The 14,592-nt window shown below is 37.5% G+C and overlaps 1 protein-coding gene across 1 annotated transcript in view; it reads right to left on the reverse strand.

Annotated features, from left to right (window-relative positions):
• Positions 1-14,592, reverse strand: part of Myo31DF (Unconventional myosin ID) — a 315,587-nt gene that overhangs the window by 72,512 nt on the left and 228,483 nt on the right. The window contains exon 13 of the mRNA XM_067142074.2: positions 6,486-6,652. Within this exon, the coding sequence (XP_066998175.2) occupies positions 6,486-6,652 (167 nt within the window). The remainder of the gene's footprint in view (positions 1-6,485; positions 6,653-14,592) is intronic.

Here is a 14,592-nt window from a genome sequence, read left to right on the forward strand (position 1 = left end):
TCTTCTCTAAAAATGAGGAAATACGTATTTTTTGTTTTCAGAAAATCCCAATAGGAGGGGGAAAAGGGTGAAAAAGGGGTTGAATGCCTTTAATCAGGATACCGGTACTTATATCTCAGAAACTGAAGATATTACAGACCTGAAAATTGGTACTTTTGATCTCTTTTAAAAATAAAGAAACACGTGTCTTTTTGTTCTTGGAAAATCCAATTACTGGGAGGGTGGGAAGGGGGGGTGAATTTTTAAAGTGACTGTATCTATATCGCAAAACTTTGAAACTTTACAGCTCTAAAAATTGGTGCATAGAATCTACTTTCAAAATAAAGAAACACGTATTTTTTTTGTTTTCGGAAAATCCCAATAGGAGGGGTGAAAAGGGGTGAAAAAGTGGTGGATGCCTTTAATGAGGATACTTATATCTCAGAAACTGAAGATATTACTGACTTGAAAATTGGTGTTTGGGATCTCCTTTAAAAATACGGAACACATATTTTTTTGTTTTTGGAAAATCAAATTAATGGGGGTGTGAATTTTTAAAATGAATGTATCTATATCTCAAAACTTTCAAACTTTACAGATGTAAAAATTGGCACATAGAATCTACTTCCAAAATAAAGAAACGCGCATTTTTTGTTTTCGGAATATCCCAATAGGAGGGGTGAAAAGGGGTGAAAAATGGTTGAATTCCTTTAATATGGATCCTTATATTTCAGAAACTGAAGATGTCACAGACCTGAAAATCGGTATTTGGGATCTCCTTTATAAATAAAGAAACATGTACTTTTCGTTTTTGGAAAATCCAAATAGTGGAGGGTTGAAAGAGGGGTGAATTTTTAAAATGAGTGTATCTATATCTCAAAAATTTTAAAAGTTTACAGATGTAAAAATTGGTACTTAGAATGTCCTTTTAAAATAAACACATATTTTTTTGTTATCGGAAAATCCCAATAGGAGGGGTGAAAAGTGTGAATAAGTTGTTGAATGTCTTTAATGAGGATACTTATATCTCAGAAACGAAGACATTACAGACCAGACAATTAGTATATGGAATCTTCTTTCAAAATACAGAAACATGTATTATTTTGTTTTTTGGAAAATCTAATTAATGGGGGTTAAACAGGAGTGAAAAATTGGGGTGAATTTTTAGAAACATTATATCTACAGTATATCTCAGAAACGTAAAATGTTACAGATGTAAAAACTGGTATTTGGAATCTCCTGTTAAAGTAAACAAACAGGTATTCTCGGAAAATCCAATGAAGGGAGGGAGGGTGGGTGGTGGTGGTGGTGGGGGGGGTGAAAAATTGAAAAATTAATTGAATTAATTGTAAGAGGATACTTACATCTAATAAAATTTAAAGTTGTTACAGACGTAAAAAGTGGTATTTAGATTTTCTTTAAAAATAAAACGACGCGTTTTGGGGGAGGGGGATCGGGGAATCACCTTTGGGGCGGATGTGAAAAGGAGTTGAATTCGTTTCATGAGGACACATATCTCAAAATCTGAAGATAATCGGTATTTAGAAGATCCTTTACTATTAAAGAAACAAATATTCTTTGCCGGAAAATTCACTTAAGGTGGTGGGGGAGTGTGGAAGTAAGTGAAAAAAGTTAATTATTTTTATGGGAATACTTATATCTCAAAACTGAATGTAACACACGTAAACATTGGTATTTGGAATCTCCTTTAATCATAAAGAAACAGCCTTTTTGGGGGGGGGGGGGGTAAAATCAACTTAACCGTGGTGGGGTGAAGACGGAGGTGAGACCAATTGATTTTACTGTTCCTAATGTACTTATAAGGAGCCTCGGTGGCTCAGGCGGCAGCGCACTGACCTCTCACCGCTGGGTTTCGTGGTTCAAATCCAGGTCACTCCATGTGAGATTTGTGCTGGACAAAGCGGAGGCGGGACATGTTTTTCTCTGGGTACTCCGGTTTTCCCCGTCATCATTCATTCCAGCAACACTCTCCAATATCATTTCATTTCATTTGTCATTCACTAATCATTGCTCCAGAGGAGTGCGACAGGCTTCGGCAGCCGGCACAATTCCTATCCTCACCGCTAGCTGGGGGCTTTATTAATTCCATTCCTGACCCGGTTGAATGACTGTTGATTTTCAATGGACTTATTCTGATCATAAACCGATCATTTTTAATCTTTCCTGGGTTCGTTTTCAAGAGCCATCTTTTCCTTTGGAGAACCTTCTTAGATTACAGTAGATTCTTCTGGCATATAAATAGAAATTTAAACACATTTGAAATAAACGATAGGTATAAGATTGACCGTGCAATTGTTCACTTCTCTAATAAGGTCAATAATACACAGAAGTATGTCATTCGTATCGCCAGAAGTCCTGCGCACTTGCCTACGGGCGACAATGGTGCTGGTCATACTGTCATCAATGACAATGGCAGCAGATGTAATTTACCGCCAAGTAGAAGTCTTGCATCTTGCTGTAGGGTCCGCCCATCAATAATAATAATAATAATAATAATAATAATAATAATAATAATAATAATAATAATAATAATACCTCAATTCAACTAATTTCACCCACCCTAATAATAATAATAATAATAATAATAATAATAATAATAATAATAATAATAATAATAATAATAATAATGTTCTGGACCGTCGTCAAAATGTGCGGACCGTGCTGGAAACGGGTCCTGGACGGTAATGACTACGATTGCAGTCCGGCTGCCGGTTCAGTACCGCCAAGGCACCTAAGAGGACACCACGCCGGATCTCCTCAAGAATTTGATCCACATTAAAAATGCTTATAGGAAAGCATGGCTAAGATTTAGGGACCCAACTGACCGGATGGAATACTTGGATCTAGCCCGGGAAATACGAAATCGATTGCTGGAAAAACGATTGAAAAATGGGAGGAACTTTGCCGTAATCTCTCAGTAAACGAGTCAGATCGCGAATATCGGCGTGTTATATATAAAATGTTAAGCATTCAATTATAAATTTCAGTATAATACCGTAGCGAAGCACGGGTATCTTGCTAGTAGAATAATATAATAACAATATGAAATGTGGCTGAAGATGGTCCAAGGGACAGAAACATGTCCTAGTGAAGTTTTTTAAACAAGTGAAAATTGAGTTTCATTTACCCTAGAAGCTCTTTGTTGCTTTTTGGGGCTAAGATGACCAGGCTACTGGCAGAGCTAACTCTAGAACATGTGACAAAGTGCTGTACATGTGAGAAACAGTCCTCTCTCAAGTCGAAAACACAAAAATGCGTGTTTATTTTTAAAGGAGATTCCAATACCTATTTCCATCTCTAACATTTTCAGTTTTTGAGATATAAGTATCCTCATAAACAGAATTCAACCACTTTATCAGTACTTCTGCCCCCCCCCCCCCCCCACCAACTAAGTGGACTTTCCAAAAACAAAAAAAATACAGATTTTAAAATCTTTAATTGGGATTCAAAATACCAATTTTCATGTCTGTAACATGTTAAGGTTTTTTATATATACTGTAGATATACTCATTTTAAAAAATCAATACTTTTCATCCCATTAAGTGTTTTTTCCAAAAACAAAAAATAAGTGTATTTTTGAAGGAGATTCCAAACACCAATTTTCACATCTCTAACATCTTCAGTTTTTGAGACAAAAGTATCCTCATAAAAAGAATTCAACTCCTTCACTTATTCACCTGCTTTTTCAATTAATTTCATGCCCTTAAATGGATTTTCCAAAAACAAATATACATGTTTCTTTATTTTTAATGGAGATTCCAAATACCAATTATCATGTCTGGTATATGTTAAGTTTTTGAGATGTACTGTAGATACTGTATACTCATTAAAAAAAATTACCCAATTTTTTAATTCTTTCTACCCTCTTAAGTGGATTTTCTGAAAACAAAAGAAAGTGTGTTTTTAAAATAGATTCCAAACTGTAACATGTTCGGTTTTTGAGATATAAGTAACCTCATAAAAAAGGTTCAACCCCTTTCTCATTGTTACCCCCTTCTGAGGATTTTTCAAAAACAAAAAATATGTTTATTTTTTAAAAAGATTCCAAATACCAATTTTCACGTCCTTAAACTGTTAAGTTTTTGAGACACAGACATATTCATTTTAAAAATTCACCCCATAACAATGGAATATCCCAACATCCCTCCTTAGTGAGCACCTGCACTGTAATATAAATGTATCCCCAACATTTAAGTTCTTTACGTCCATTGGTCTGCTATTAGACATAAATTTTCTGGTGACTCCAAGTAGCCCACGCAGTGGCCTCCACGGTATGCACAAACCATGCGTCTTGGTGGGTGTGATATTAACCAACTGATGAGCCCAATTTAGCACACTGGGGCGAAATGCTGGCAACCAGGAATGAGTTAGCTGGAAAATTTATAATGTCCAATAACGGACCAACTACATTGGTATTATAAATTTACTCATTCAAGACAAATATTTCAGGTTCCCTATGGGAATCAACATCTATATCATCAGATGATGAATCAGTCAGTCACGACATGTTACTTTATATAAATATAAGGTGGACGAGTAAATAAGAAGTTTTATGCAACAGGAAAAGACTTCTCTAATAAACAAAAACAAAAAACAATCTGGATGTCATGAACAATGTCTGGGAACCAAGCCCCACGGGTTCTTAACTTGGGAGCGTGGGTTGGCAACCATGGGGCCCTTAGGTAAGACCTCGCATTTCTTCCACTTACTTATACCAGGCTCCTCACTTTCGTCTATTTTATCAGACCTACCTTGGTTAACTCCTGTTCTTTTCTGACCCCAATTGTATTAGAGCAATCGAGGCCTAGGGATTCCTTAATTTTCATGCCCTTCATGTCCCTTGCCTTTCTTTGGCCAATAACTTCATTTTTCGAAGTGTCGGACGCCCAGTAACCACCATCATCACCCCCTCTGGGAGTAAATGAACGATCTTTCTTAACATTACGCTGTCCACAAAAATATTTGATCATTCTACTGGAAATACACATCTGAATGGATTAGTGCCCCTCAACATACAAGGAAATTACGCTACAACTGCAGAAGGTGTGTTAAAAGAATAGTCATTGTTTGGACATTGCATTGTGAATGCTGAGATGTCCAACGTGTAGGCTACATAAATTATATATTCAGTATGTATTAATTTAATTAATAGTACTCATTTTAAACAGTAATAGACTACAGTATCATATTGATTTGAACATTTGAGAAAACTAAATTCAACTTTTTATTCAAATTTAAAATTCCTTCATAGTGTGGGGATTAATTATGCCAGTTTTATTTTCAACCTTGGTGAGTTTCATATTGAAATATTGTGTTTAATTAGATGTATTTCAATATTTTTGATTGCTATATGGATTTTCCTTTTATGTAAAGTGTCTTAACTATCGTACTGTATACAAATAACCATTGTCTACAATATATGATGTATCGTTTAGCCTGAGTGTAATAATGGCACGTGGTACTGCCACAAGCATATTTATTACACAAAATAAAATGCATGTTGCACACACAATTTAAAATACCAATAAAGTCAATTGTAATCTACCTTAATAATGAACCCCTTTCCAACAAAATTCTGCATAGGCCACTGGTCAGGACAAAATGAAATTGACAAACTGGGATGAACTACAATCCTGATGCACACCTTTCTCTTTCCCCACTGCAGTTTGATTTTTGTACAGATTTCAGTTCCTCCTTTCCCTATGCTCGATTCCATTTATAAACTCAACGAGTTTTGACCAGCCAATGTCACCTAACCTTTTCTAGACAACAAGGGTCATACATGTGGACTTATTCTTCTTCATGTAATCTTTCATAATTGAGTGCAGAATTAGAATTGCTTCACAAGATACTCTGAAAGCCAAACGGATCTCTATTCACTTCAACTTGATTTTCAATTCTTCCTTACATACAATTCTGTACAAATTTTACATGTGTGAGATAGTGTGGCAATTTTCACCAAACCTTCTCAGTTCAGAAGATACTCTCTCTCTGTAAGGTGAAGCCTACTGCCCGTGAAACTTTTAGTGATACTAGTGCTGAATCGGTAGACTCGGTTATCTTCGAGATTCGTATTGGCAACCTCTGACACAAAAAATAAGAATCGATTATGCATCGCTGTGAGACATCTGGTGGTATAACTGCAACTATTGTTATTTACACAGCAAAGTCAAAATGTAAAATACAGTTTATGCTTGAACATTAGTGAGGAAAATCAAAGTACATCATAGGAACAACCTAGAACTCCTACCCAGAAACGACAGTTTAGAAAATTCATACATATCGATCGATCATACTATCGATTCAATTCGTATTTCATTTCCATTCAGATGGAGTTTTACCGGAACCATTTTAGCTCTCTCCTTACTCCTCACCCCTGTAAAACAAAGTGTCACTAAAAGTTTCGCGGATAGTACATCATTTACATTTACATACCATTTATATTCTAATAGTTAAGAGATCAGTTTATGACATACAGATCATACCTAAACTGCCGGCCCAACTGGTTAATGTAGGAACGAGTCTTGTACTGCCTGTAAAATTGGAAGATGAGCAGAGCAGCCTTCATCTTCCGGTAACGCATACGGCATATGGCACCTCGCCACTGTTTCTGTAGTAGGACCACAATCTTGGGAATCATGTCATTCCGGGCCTGGAAGGAGAAAAAAGAAGTGCACTACTATAGCCTCTCACAGCCAATGTTAACTGAGGAGTCCTGATCAATACCTACAAAAACAAACATTACAAAATGTAATTACATATCATTCACCCTTGAAAGATGGTAAATTATTATATCCAAATACAATTAAATTTCACCCAGTGGAAAAAAAACACTGACAAAAGGGCAGAAGCAGCTCTGTAAGGCATAGAGAATCCAATCTCCTTTTAGGGGAAACAACCTGGTTTGTACCTTAGACAGTGACATGCCATTGTACCCTGAATAATTATCTTCAAATGAGCATGGAAGACAATTTCACTAAATGCAATATCCCAGGTGGCAATCAAACAACTGACACCTACAGTGATGTCAGCAGATCGATGGATTCTGGCGATTCCACACTAACATGCTACAATGATAAGTAAGAGCATCCGGAAAAGACCAAATGTAATTTCAGGCAAAGATGATGAAGCTCCTTCCAACTCACTGCTGAAAGTGGGTAAGCTGAAACCTTCGGCCGACACACAACACTGCATGATATTTTACTGATAGCACAGTATTAAACCAGGTTCATCGATGATCATGCCATCGAGTCACTAGAATAGAGGATCCTCAAAAGGAAAGTGTGGCAGCGGATAATGCAGAATGTATTCCACTTAAGTACCGGATTTACAGTCAGTCACAACGTATTTGCCTCAGTCACAGATTTTACCTACCCAAGCATGTCCATCTCCCTCTCTCAAGTGCACTAACATAGACTACACTCCAGTTAACGTTCACACTGTAATCAATCAGGCCAACAGGTGAAAGTCGGAAAAAACAAACTCTACGAAGGTCCCTAAAATCACACAGAAACATACCACCATACTACTACGCAACTTAAATGCCCAGTTCAATCATCAATCAATCACCGCCGATGTGCATTTAGGGCAGTCGCCCAAGTGGCAGATTTTCGATCTGTTGTTTTCCGTGTCTTTTCTTAAATGATTTCAAAGAATTTGGAAATTTATTGAACACCTCCTTTGGTAAGTTATTCCAATCCCTACTCCCCTTCCTATACACAAATATTTGCCCCAATTTGTCCTCTTTAATTCCAACTTTATTTTCATATTGCAATCTTTCTTACTTTTAAAAACACCACTCAAACTTAATTGTCTACTAATGTCATTCCATGCCATCTCTCCACTGACAGCTCAGAACTTACTACTTAGTTGAGAAACTCTCTCCTTTCTTCCAAGTCTTCCCAGCCCAAACATTGCAACATTTTTGTAATGCTACTCTTTTGTCGGAAATCACCTAGAACAAATCGTGCTGCTTTTCTCTGGACTTTTTCCAGTTCTCTAGTCAAGTAATCTCTGTGAGGATTCCATACACTGGAACCATACTCTAGTTGGGGACTTACCATGCCCTTTCCTTTAAATCCTTATTACGACCCCTAAATACCCTCACAACCATGTTGAGAGATATGTACCCTTTATTTACAATCTCATTTATGTGATTACCCCAATGAAGATCTTTCCTTATATTAACACCTGAGTACTTACAGCGATCACCATAAGGAAATTTCACCCCATCAACGCAGTAATTAAAACTGAGAGGACTTATCCCATTTGTGAAAAGCACAATCTGACTTTTAAACCCGTTTATCATACCACTGCCTACAGTCCATCTCACAACATTATCGAGGTCATTCTGCCGTTTCTCACAATCTTGTAACTTATTTATTACTCTATACAGAATATCATCATCCGCAAAGAAGCCTTTTCTCTGATTCCACTTCCTTACTCATATCATTTATATATATCATATGGCTTTACAAGTACACAAAATAACAAAGGTCCAATAATACTGCCTTGAGGAATTCCCCTCTGAATGACTACTAGTACCTACCCTAATTCTGAGTTCTATTTTCTACAGTCTGGCTCCATGGCTAAATGGTTAGCATGCTGGCCTTTGGTCACAGGGGTCCGGGGTTCAATTCCTGGCCAGGTCGGAGATTTTAACCTTAAATGGTTAATTCCCTTGGCTTGGGGACTGGGTGTTTGTTCTGTCCCCAACATCGCTGCAACTCGCACACCACACATAACACTATCCTCCACCATAAAAACACGTAGTTACCTACACATGGCAGACGCCACCCACCCTCATCGGAGGGTCTGCCTTACAAGGGCTGCACCCAGCTAGAAATAGCCACACAAAATTAATTTTTTCTAAAAATATAGCCACCCATTGTCACTTTTTTGTGTAGTCCAACTGCAGTCATTTTTGCCAGCAGTATACCTTGATCTACCCTATCAAATGCCTTTAGGTAGGTCAATTGCGATACAGTCCATTTGACCTGAATCCAAGGTATCTGCTATATCTTGCTGGAATACTACATGTTGAGCTTCAGTGGAATAACCTTTCCTAAACTTGAACTGCCTTCTATCGAACCAGTTATTAATTTTGCATACATGTCTAATATAATCAGAAAGAATGCTTTCCCAAAGCTTATATACAATGCATGTCAAGCTGACTGGCCTGTAATTTTCAGTTTTATGTCTGTTACTCTTTCCCCTCATACACAGGAGCTACTATAGCAACTCTCCATTCATTTCGTATAGCTCCTTCATTCAAACAATAATCAAATACATACATCAGATATGGAACTATATCCCAACCAACTGTCTTTAGTATATCCCCAGATATCTTATCAATTCCAGCAGCTTTTCTAGTTTTTAACTTGTGTATGTTATTGTAAACGTCATCATAGGTGCATTTCAATACTTCATTAATATTAGTCACCTCTATCTGTACATCATCCTTGTAATCAACAATCTTCACATACTGCTGACTGAATACTTCTGCCTTCCGAAGATCCTCGCATACACTCCCCTTGCTCATTAATGATTCCTGGAATGTCCTTTTTGGAACCTGTTTCTGCCTTAAAGTACATATACTGTACATACCCTTCTAATTTCACTAAAATTTGTATGGCAGTTATGTTTGCCACCATGTTATCCTTAGCTATCTTCTTTGCTAGATTCAACTTCTCCTTACTTCCACAACCATTTCTAATTCTATTTCTTTCCACCTGTACCTCCCCCTTAGTCACTATTTCTCTGTTATAACAGCTGCATTTACCGGGTCCTACATATTCCCAACTACGTTGGTACTCATACCTGCTTGCCCTACATTGTTGGTACCGAAGTGAAACAGCACCACCTTCTCCTTTTCCCCCCTCCTCCTCCTCCTCCTCCTCCTCCTCTTCTACTTTCCTCAACCTAATTCCTGGGTAACAATCTAGCCTGATTCCCTTTCCTCCACACACTTTCCCCTCATGTCTGACATTGGAATCCACAATGACAAGAGCCTCAACCCCCCCCCCCCCTCCTCCTCCCTAATTTGATCCCCACCCCTCCTGGTCTCCCGTATCTTTCCTGATGGCTGCAGAAGTTTTCTCCTCCTTCCTTTCTCCCTCCAATGACCCTGTTCCACCTGTCTTTTCCAATCCTCTACTCTACATTTCCCTTTTACTATCTCTTCCATTCCTCCTACTTCCACACTTCTCAGCAACAGTTACCCATTCCTCATCTTCCCTCTGTTGATCTATCTGCAGTGACTCATGCTGATTTCTCACAGACACCTGTCCTGAATTCTTCTTCTCAATAGAGCCCTTAGCTTGCAATGTCCTTCCCCTTAAAAGATTACACCACCTGTCTTCTACAATTCCTCCCCTTTCCTTCCCATCCCTCTTTTACACCTACTGTATCCCATACATTGTTAGAGGGAGGCCTACCTTCCTTCTTGTCCTCTGAGAGAATCCTAATTACATCTCCAAACACTAACTCCTTCCTCATACTCCTTAATGCCTGGCCACACCCACAGAAGGGATAGAAATACAGTTGGCAACTATCTGGCACACAAGTGAACTAACTACAATGGGGAACTACTGGTTGAACTGTGTAGGACTGTCAGTCCACAACCTTCAGAAACTTACCTGGGAAGAACTGGCGTGGAATGACATTGTCTGGGCAACTTATAAATATCATTGTTTTGATTCCATATTGGTATTAACTGAACTAAGGATAAAAGAAGAATCCCACCTTCCAATAAATGATTTTATAACTAGTTCATGAAAATACAAACATAATCTAGCTTAAAGTCTAACCACTTAACTAAAAGATTAGTACATGTTTTGCTCCTAAAATATTGAACATCTTCAGCTTAAAAATCCGAAGCATTCTTTTCAAGTAATGGCTTCATTAAAGTTAAAAAAGACTTAACTAATTCCATTCAAAGAAAACAGAAACTGTTACTAAAGAATATTAACTTCATCCTCAATAACAAAAATTCTTCTTTAATTAGCATGAACCCAAGATTACCTTTAGCAAGGGCTTTACCAAAAATACATAAACCTGATACACCCATAAGAGCAAGCATTAATTTTAGAAATAGTCCTACCTATAAAACCTCCAAATTTATCCACTACTTCTTGCAAAGCTACTATACATTTCAGAGTGGAACCACAATTAAAAACTCAATAGAGTTTTGCAACACTGCTCAAAACATTAAATTGAAACCGTCCTTCACTTTGAATTCATTTGATGTCACTAATATGTATTCCAATATCCCAATGAAAGAGACCCTTGTCATAATCAAGAACAAACTAAGAATGAACAAAACACTCAGCAACCAGGAAATTGAGGGAATTTATGTTACTTCTGGATTTCACGCTCAATAATAATTACTTTTCATTCAATAATGCAGTATATCAATAAAAAGGTCTCCCAATGGGAGGCCTGGCTTCAGGCATACTGGCTGAAATTTATATGGACTATATAGAAAAGCATACGATTCTCAATGATGAAAAAGGCATTGCCATCTAACTGAGGTTTGTTGATGATATCTTTGCGATTATAGATGAACAAATCAATAATAGTGCCAATTTATTCAACCAAATCAGCAGTTTAGACCCTTTTGTAAAATTTAAATTAGAGATTGAAAATAATACATACAGTACAGTACATACATTATCATTAAAGACTGTTATGCCTCTCAGCGTTCAGTCTGCTCGTCTCTGTGAATTTACTAAATGTCGCCACAATCCTCTATTTGCAACTAGCGCTGTGGCCTCATTTAGTTCTATATCTCTTATCTTTAAATTGTTAGAAACTGAGTCTAACTATTGTCGCCCTGGTCTCCCTCTACTTCTCTTACCCTCCATAACAGAGTCCCTTATTCTCCTAGGTAACCCATCCTCCACCATTCGCCTCACATGACCCCACCACCGAAGTCGGTTTATGCATACAGTTTCATCCATCGAGTTCATTCCTTAATTAGCCTTTATCTCCTCATTCCAAGTATCCTCCTGCCATTGTTCCCACCTGTTTGTACCCGCAATCATTCTCGCTACTTTCATGTCTTACTTCTAACTAATGAATAAGATATCCTGAGTCCACCCAGCTTTTGCTCCCGTAAAGCAAAGTTGGTCTGAAAACAGACCGATGTAAAGATAGTTTTGTCTGAGAGCTGACTTCCTTCTTACAGAATACTGATGATCGCAACTGCGAGCTCACTGCATTAGCTTTACTACACCTTGATTCAATTTCACTTACTATATTACCATCCTGGGAGAACACACAACCTAAATACTTGAAATTATCGACATGTTCTAGCTTTATATCACCAATGTGACATTCAATTCTGTCGAATTTCTTACCTACCGACATCAATTTAGTCTTCGAGAGGCTAATTTTCATACCATACTCATTGCACCTATTTTCAAGTTCCAAGATATTAGACTTCAGGCTTTCAGCACAGTCTGCCAATAGGACCAAGTCCTCAGCATAGGCTTACTACATTTCCACCTAACTGAATCCCTCTTTCTGCATTTGACTATTCAAAAGAAAAAAGAAAATCTGCCTTCCACGATTTTCAGAAAGCCATCTCAAACTCGAAATACCCTACAAAAAGAGTCACACCACCCCAAAGCACATAAAAGAAGTTCTTTTCTAAGAATGCTGAATTGAGCCTAAAATATCCCCTTATCTAAGAATGACTTTCAGAAAGAAATCAACCTCATTTACAGAACAGCAATAAGTAATGGGTACACAAAAAACTACATTGATTGATATTAATAAAATAAAATGTAAACCTCACACACAGCTCAAGAGAGAAAACTTTATTTAGTTCTTTTTCCAGATTGAACCGTGTTGTTGTGTTCTGTACATTATGTACAGGGTGATTGCTGCTTGGGGGACTGATTACCTCGGATCGAGTAGGGGTATTTCAGTCGCCTTGACAAAGAATACCTCAATGTATTGAAAACGACGGCAAACTGTACGTAATGTACAGAAAACAACAACATGGCTCAACCTGGAAAAATAACTAAATAATTCTACACACCGCGGAAGCTTCACTTCTAACAAAACCTTTGCTACCTTTACCTATAACAATGGAAATATACTGTATACAAAATTACAAACATTTTCTAGAGACTCAATTTTAAAACAGCTTTTCGCACAAATAATTATAATCAGTGACTACTGTTCAATCACCATAGTATTGCGAGCAACAACAGATTTTTAAATTCAGAGATACATAGGCTCAAATGCGCCCTTAGCAACAAGTTTACTTAAGACCTAATTCAACTTTGGTTTCTCAAGGAGTTTACCTGGTCCTCGGGGAAAAAAAAAAAAAAAAAAAAAAGTCCATCAATATCAGTTTTAAGTTATGAAAAATATAAATAAGCAAGAACAATAACAGTTCCAGCATTTTTGATGAAAGGAAGACTACTTTGAACAAACACATCTCACTCGTGGACGTAGATTTTATTATGAACTTTACCTAGACATATTTTGTGTGTTTTAGCATAACATAAAAACATTTTCAACCTCATTCTCACCATAAGTGTTTTTAACTATATGTGTTAATTTTTGCATTTTTTTTTTTTTTAAAGCTAGACATGCTCCATATTTTAGGAACAAAACATGTACTAATCTTTTAGTTAGACTTTAAGCTAGATTATGTTCATATTTTCATGAACTACCTATAAAAAAAGGCTTCAGAATTCAGCAAATTAAGGAGAAAGGAATCTATTCCTTTTTTCTTTATGCTTTCTATTGAGATGCTGGGACCATAATATCATTCCCAACAGTATGAAGCTGAAGCACACGTTAAATTCTCCGAAGGCCAGGAGAATATATCAGCGCGCTAGCAAGGCTCTTGTGATCAAGACAGTGCATTACACTCGTAAAGAACTAGGCTGTCTCCCGAAGGTTGTTATATTTACACCTGCTGTTAAGTAACACTCTCTCACAGGTATTGTGGTTGTCTTTCGATTGCATTACTGCTATAGAGGTTGAATGAAAATTCAACCAGGTGCCATTCAGACAGAAATCTAAGTTCCTCCAATTGGCTCAGAAACGGGAAGTCTCTCGCATGAATCCGGATGCTAGTAAAACTGTCGTCAATCTTTCCAAGAAATCTTTGGACGAGAACCAAATGGCAGTTCTAGCTAGGGGTCTTCATTTTGCAGTTGCTCCCTCTAAAATTCCCACAGGAGTTAATTACTTCCGTCGAGGCAGCCATCCACAAACTACCTACGTATGAGGCTGAGGAGTTGACAGAAATGTGTGAGACTCGTAAGGTCTGCTGTTGTACCCACGCCCAAGTTAACAAGAGGCGAAAGGAGAGCTCTGGAGGATAATGTGACTGATTATGGACACTGGCGAGTAGAAGAATAAGATTTCTGCTCTATTGTCAGGGCCTGTTTACAGACTGAGCTCACGTGAAACTACCACTGGTGTGACAAATGCCACTGTGAAGCTCTTAAGGCAATCCTCAATTCCAAAAGAGGAGGCTAAATATCTGTCCTCAGGGGACGCAGTGCCACCTACATTACATGGACTTCCTAAGATCCATAAAGATGATGTTCCCCCCAAACCTATTGT

The sequence above is a fragment of the Anabrus simplex genome, chromosome 2, assembly GCF_040414725.1.
Source record: "Anabrus simplex isolate iqAnaSimp1 chromosome 2, ASM4041472v1, whole genome shotgun sequence".
NCBI lineage: Eukaryota > Metazoa > Arthropoda > Insecta > Orthoptera > Tettigoniidae > Anabrus > Anabrus simplex.